We start from the raw sequence: 6880 nt of genomic DNA on the forward strand, positions 1-6880 counted from the left end.
GTCAATTACAGGCCTCTCTCATCTTTTTAAGTGGGAGAACTTGCACAATTGGTGACTGACTAAATACTTATTTTCCCCACTGTATATTGGTTTGGCTAGATGTTAATCTAACTGGTTAGGATGGTATTCATGTGCTGCTGCAAGCAATATTTTTTGCACTTCTGTGGGTGGGACATTTTCAAACTGAATCTTTTTTCATTTACTTATTGAGTTTCTTGATTTTTTTTTATAGATATTTTTTAGTATGTTTTTAATGATTTTATTGTATTTTTTTACCTAATCCAACAAGCCCATGAAGGTGTAGGAAGCCTGGACATCCTGCCCAAAACAATGCAAGTAAGACTTTATTTTAAATATTTACCAAAATTATAAATTTGTATTCATGTTTGAAGTTTCTGCTTCTGTTCTGCTTTGTGTGTGAACATGTTTTACTGTTTGTGTAGATTAATAAATATAAAAAAAAAAAAAAAGGTTTTTGCCTGGTCTCCTGTGATGGCTGACTTGCAACTTAAGAGCAATTATTTTTATTTCACTCATTTTCCATATTCAGTCAACCCCACTGCCTCCCAGGCTTCTGGAGCAGAAAGTCTGTTTGACCAAAGGGGATCAGAATCTGCAGAGCAGCGACTTGGACCTTTCCTCAAAGAACCTGGATCAAGTAAAAGGCAACATGTGGCTGTTAAAGCAACGTCTGATTCACTGCTTCTCTGACGGAGGTGTTTTTGTTTGATTTGATCTCTGCAGGAGTCTCCTCAGTCGGCTGACAGAACCTTTTCCTCTCCACCACTCTATCATCGGAAATCCATCACAGCTGCTCTGGAAGAGAAGAGCTCTCATTGTGTAAATAAATCTGAGGATGATGATGATTATGATGAAAATAAATTCCGTTATTTTATTTTTTTATTTTTTTTGTCAAGAAGCCAGCAGCTGATCCAGTGAAAAATTCTCCCTGTAATGGGGGAAGGTTGAGTACCACCACCCTACCCCAGGCAGAGACTTTTACCACCCCTCCCACCAGGCGGACCTTCACCTCTTCAGAGTTTCAGAACATTCAGTCTGTAAGTTCTTTAAAACTGTTTGGGACTCTATTCACTTAAGTTTTCTTAGCTCTTCTAGAATATTATTTATTTATTTAATTCTTTCTTTCTTTGTTTTCCTTCTTTGTTTTTCTTTTTTTCTTTCTAATTTATTTATAACAATAATACTGACCACTTCCTCAGTCGAAACCTTGGAACAAAGACCCTCACAAGTCAGAAATGTGTTGTAGGAATTAGGACAACTCCACTTCTGGAGTTCAGTCTGTCTGCAGGGTTATATTAATTATTATTGGAATTATGTATTATATTAATTAATAATATAATAACAGTGTTGTTTTCGTTGACGAGACGGTAACGAAATAAACATAGCTATTTGATGACTAAGACATGACAAAACGTCCATCCATCCATTTTCTGTACACGCTTCTTCCTTTTCAGGGTCACGTGGGTCACTGGTGCCCATATCCAGCAGTCACAGTGCGAGGGGCGGGGTACACCCTGGACTGGTCGCAAGTCCATCACAGGGCCGCACATAGAGACAAACGAGACAAACAACCATTCACTCTCTCACTCACACCTAGGGACAATTTAGAGTTATCAATTAACCTAACAGTCATGTTTTTGGTCTGTGGGAGGAAGCCGGAGTACCCGGAGAGAACCCAYGCATGCACGGAGAGAACATGCAAACTCTACCCAGAAAGGTCCCCGGACCGGGATTTGAACCGGTGACCTTCTTGCTGAGAGGCATCAGCTCTACCAACTGAGCCACCGCCATGATGAAACGTGTCTGAGTTTTCATTGACGAGACTGGACGAAAATGTTAGTCGGTGGTCTGTCAATCATTTAGAATGCAGAGTGGAGGGAGGGACAGCAGCACTGTTACACACACAGCAGCAGCACAGAACATTTCCTCCTCTCATTCAGTAAAGAAGGAAAACAGCCTGCACCGCGTCGCAAAAAAAAAAATCAATAAATAAAATAATAAGTCCGTCCGTCACCTGTAGCTTAACCAGGGAGTAACGTCTCCACCATTAAATGCTGTCGCAGGTCCATTCTGAGCTCAGAAGCTGTTTGTTTACGTTCGTGACGAAAGTAAAACTTTTTTTTTTCAGGGGGGTTAGCAACTGCGCATGTCAGTGCTTCTGTTCTGAATAAAAGCCTGGTACGTGTAAACACTCGTTTGCACAAGTTTAATAGTCTACTAACTAAGTTTAGGACTGCATGATGTCCGTTTTTTTAAATAAGATGCGTCTTCGTCGTCCGGGCTGACAAGTTTGAGTTGAACATGTGTGTTCCTCTTTTTGTACATTCATTGCACTTTAGCAAATTCTGAGAAATAAAGCCACAAAGTGAGAATGTTTTAGTTTTGGGCATTTTTAGAGTAACACAAATTCACAAATGTTAACACAAATTATTCAAATTAATTTGTAAAGACTAAAGCTGAAAACATGCTCCCTGCAAACTGCCGACGTCGGCACGGGTTGTCGCAGTTTAATGACGAAAATTACGTCACCGGGCTTTGCAGCGTCGTGTCGACAGCCCCTTTTGGCACAACCCGCTGGCACCCCCCTCCCGTGTCGACGGTAATGTGTGATTGGTCTGAAATTCGTGGGCGTCTTTGTTTGTGCTGCGCTGGGGGGGGGGGAACGACTCGTTCCCAGACTAGAAAGCAGAGTTTTATAAGATAGTCAAACCGTGAAAAACTTATGGCTTGTTTGTTTGTGCTGCTGCACTCGTAAAAATAAAAAGAAAAAAAAAAAAGGGGGGGGGGGGCTCGCTCCCAGAGCCGACACCAGGAAGTAGAGTTTTATAAAGATAGTCAAAACCTGAAAAACTCATGAATGGAGATAAAACAGACGTTGTGCACGGAGGAATCTGACTGATAAAAACTGTGGAGCTAAACCAGAACAGATGTGGATAAATACGTCGGGTTAGTGACATCTTTTTTTTTTTTTGCAATGATTGTCGGCTGCTGCAGGGGGAAATTCCATGCAGTGACGTATGGTTCAGTGGGAGGGGGGTTTCCCCGAGCTCAGCGCGCAGTGACTATGAAAAGTCTGCAAAAACGACTGCGATCAACCACATGACTGCGTGTCAACCCGTCGGCATCGGAGCGAGTATGTTTCAGGCTTAATATGTTGTCTTTTTTAAGACTAAAACTAAACAGTTTTTTAAGCTTTCGTCGACTAAAACTCGTCTAAAACCGTTGAATATAGAAATGACTAAAACTAAGAAGTATTTTTGTTCAAAAGACTAAGACTAAAGTTAAAATGGCAGTCAAACACAACACTGATCCAAACTCATCTTTTCTTCATGTGAAGATCCTGGGATGAGATTGGCAACACATCTTATAGTCAGAGGACCGCCTCACACACAAATCCTCACCAATCAGTTTTTCATGTCTCAAAATGTTTTCATAAAACCAATAAACTTTATTATTACAGTTGAAATGTTTTGAGTGGGACCATGATTTTTTTGTTTTAATGATTGTAATTTCCTGCTTTTTGTAGGTCTTTAGGGTGACTACTGCTTTATCCCAAACTGGGGAAATGTTCTACAAGTCAAATCCTGCCATTTCTTCTGGATCCCCTTACATAACTGTCAGCACCCAGACACCACCAGAGTTTGCCCCATCAGATGATGAGCCCTCGCTGGGTATGTAAAGATTTTTATCAAGCGGCCCATGATGGAGATATTTTTTAATTTTTTTTTTGCCTCTTGATCTTTGTTTTTCTCAAGTATATCAGTCAAACTACTCAATGGGTAATGGTGGCCAGATCTTCCTGTCCCCTGGCCAGTCCGGTGCAGGTCTGAGTCGACCCGGTCTGTCCCACTACACCAGAGGGTCTGTCAGAGGTATGGCACGTGGTGGCGTGGGACTGGCACAATCCTTTTGCTCTTCTGGGTGACAGAGGTATAGAATCTCAACTTTCATTTGCTCTTCTAGGTTTTGTGTCCCCTCTGCATCCTCACTTTTTTTTCTTGATACATGTATTTGTTTAGGCTAAACGGTGCATATTCTCAGACATGACAGTCCTTAGCTGAGTAGAAAACAAAAGGACTTTTGTAGATTCTTAAAAATTTCTCGCCTCTAACCCATCAGCAGCAGATTTAATGTAGTCAGTATTTCTAAACACTTCTGCCATTTTTGCTCTCCTGGTAGACAACACCCCACATTGCAAACAAGAACTTCCAAGTTTTCCCCAACAAAGTCGCACAACTGAGAGTGGGGGAAATCCTTCTGACACAGTGAAGACTGTCATCAAATTTCCCCATCAAGACGTGCAGCTACACAATGAGATCAGCTCGAATCCGGGCCAGATCTGCACTCTGCTGGACCCTTCTTTCCACCACCTAATTTACAAATAAAACTCATTCAAAAAGAAGCAAGGCTAGTGTAGTAATATGTGAAATTCTACAACATATAAAGCCTTTTTGGAATGGAAATATGCAAAAAAAAGTGGTCAGATAAAAACTGAGACAATAACTGAAAGAAATCCAATGCAAACTTTGTGGTGGCTGATCCCTTTCTTTGATCTCAGTCCACCCATCCATTACTTTAACCTGCTGCTTCTTTTCAGGGTTACTGGTGCCCATATCCAGCAATCGATGTGCGAGGAACAAGCTACGCCCTGGACATGTCGCAAGTAGGGATGGGTACCGAATTCGATACTTTTCGAAGTACCAACCAAATTCTGTCTGTACTACTGAGTATCTGTTCACGTAATGTCAAACGGTACCATTTTTCAGTACCTAAACGCATCATTGCGACCGTATTGGCGTAAGAGTGGTGAGTTTTCCATTCTGGTCCTGAACGCAGCATCGTGCAAGAGCGTAATGACGTCAGCAGTCGCTGGTAAACAGAGCTCAGTTTGAACGTAGCATGAAAGCCTCGCAGCTCCTTGAGTAAAACTCGCTGAACAGACCGCCTCTGAATTATCTGGTAGATTAATTATCTTGTGAGCACGACGTTCGTTCGTTTGGATGCTCAAAACGTAGCTTGAATACTTTTATTTATTTTAACTCAATCCTCTTTTGCTTATTTGATTTAAACTTATTTGCCTTCCATGGACCTCCATCACACAATTTTTCTRGCRGGGAAATGACATCAATAGAAAYACGTGGAGCTGGATTTTAATTTGTGCAATAAAACAAAACACTACGTTAGTTGTTTTCAAGAGTTTTCACCTTTAAAGAAATTAGATTAAAAAATGATGTTACAATACAAAGAGTTGGATATTGTCTTTATTTGTTAAATTTGATATTGAGAAATATGTTAAAAAAAAGTTTATTATTGAAAAAACAACACACACAAAGTACTGAAAATTGGTACAGTTAAGTACCGGTACCGATTCCCAGGTACCGGATATTTGTACCGAATCGATTCAGATGTCAAAGGTACCCATCCCTAGTCGCAAGTCCATCACAGGGCTTCATGGAGACAACCATTCACACTCTCACAGCTAGGGACAATTTAAAGTTGACAATAAGCCTAATCCATGAAGAGAACCTGGATTCAACCTGGTGACCTTCTTACTGAGGGGCAACATTTCTACCAACTGAGCCAGCCACTTGATCTCAATTTATCCCTCTTCTTACTTTCAGCTCCTCATGACTAGTTTTTAAATGGATAAATCCCAAAGTCCCTGGTTCCCCCTGCTGGTCGGGTTGTTTGGGCCCACTGGAACACCATTAGTTTAATCTCTCGCAGTTGAAACATTGCACAGTTAACACAAACTGTTTTTCCTTTATTTTTAAAAGCACTTTCAGCTTGAATCTTTCACTACTTTGTGCCTGATTACATGTAACTAGTGAATATAAGATGATACATGGTGTGATCAACACATTATGTTTTACTGTCTTTAACAGAGTTGCATTAGTGACACTACTTTTTAAGTCACATGTTGAAGTGTCTTAGACACTGAAGCCCCACCACTTCTGATGTGTATCCCATCAGTATGAGTGTGATTTAAGACATTGACGTATTTCTACAGAATGATTTCTGTAGATTGGCTTTGTAGAGAGACTGTGGGTAAATGAGCTCTGCATCTGCCCATCACCTGTCTGTTTTTGTTTCTCCTCCAACTTTTCATTGTTTTCTCCATTTGGTGTGACTGCAGTTCTGAAACACTTAGCTCTTTTAAAATGTGCACTAAGTTTTCTATATCTTTATAAGGTTTTGTTCAAAACTGACATCCTTAATTGCTTTTACACCACCCCCACTCCAGGAGGATCCTACATCCCCCAGGCTCCCCTCAGAGACTCTGGTCCACTCTTCTATGCTGCCAAAGTGAGTTATCTGAATTTCTCTAATCTATTGACACTAATGATAAAGATTCTGTTTATTTCACCGTACAGTAAGTTGTTGCTAAAAGACTATATAGATTGTGTGGTTGCCAGATGCAAAACAAGATGGATGTCTAGAAGCGCTGGTGTTTCAATTCAGTGTCGACAATTTGAAACACCTTGTTGAAAGTGAGCTCAGACTAGCACTCAGCTTTTCTCCTGTTTAGTTTCTTCTTTTTTTTTATTCGAGTGCACTCACGTACTTTGTGCCTGTTTAACAACTGAGCTCAAACAGGAATGTTTTAAATTGTTTTTTTTTTTTTTTGTAGGCATTTCAATTTTTGAATTATTTGGAAAAAGTTCCCTAAAGCAGGCTTTCTCAAGCCATTTGGGTCTGGGGACCCCTTACAAGGGCGAAAAAATTCCAGGGACCCCCTCATAAACCCCATGTTGTTTTAAGAGATAATTTAGTGTCATTTCAACCCCTAAATGCCATGGGTATATATGTATGTATGTATGTATGTATGTATGTATGTATGTATGTATGTATGTATGTA

The 6880-nt window shown here is 40.4% G+C and overlaps 1 protein-coding gene across 1 annotated transcript in view; it reads left to right on the forward strand.

The window, feature by feature from the left end:
* The window catches only part of LOC106533154 (caprin-2), a gene marked incomplete at its 3' end in the record, with an annotated part of 36224 nt that extends 29897 nt beyond the window's left edge, over nucleotides 1-6327 (forward strand). The window contains 7 exon segments of the mRNA XM_014029395.1: nucleotides 290-336; nucleotides 551-658; nucleotides 745-840; nucleotides 918-1058; nucleotides 3548-3692; nucleotides 3777-3893; nucleotides 6266-6327. Coding sequence (XP_013884849.1) covers nucleotides 290-336; nucleotides 551-658; nucleotides 745-840; nucleotides 918-1058; nucleotides 3548-3692; nucleotides 3777-3893; nucleotides 6266-6327 — 716 coding nt within the window.
* Between the last annotated feature and the right edge of the window lie 553 nt (nucleotides 6328-6880).

Source organism: Austrofundulus limnaeus, unplaced genomic scaffold, assembly GCF_001266775.1.
Source record: "Austrofundulus limnaeus strain Quisiro unplaced genomic scaffold, Austrofundulus_limnaeus-1.0 Scaffold895, whole genome shotgun sequence".
Lineage (NCBI taxonomy): Eukaryota > Metazoa > Chordata > Actinopteri > Cyprinodontiformes > Rivulidae > Austrofundulus > Austrofundulus limnaeus.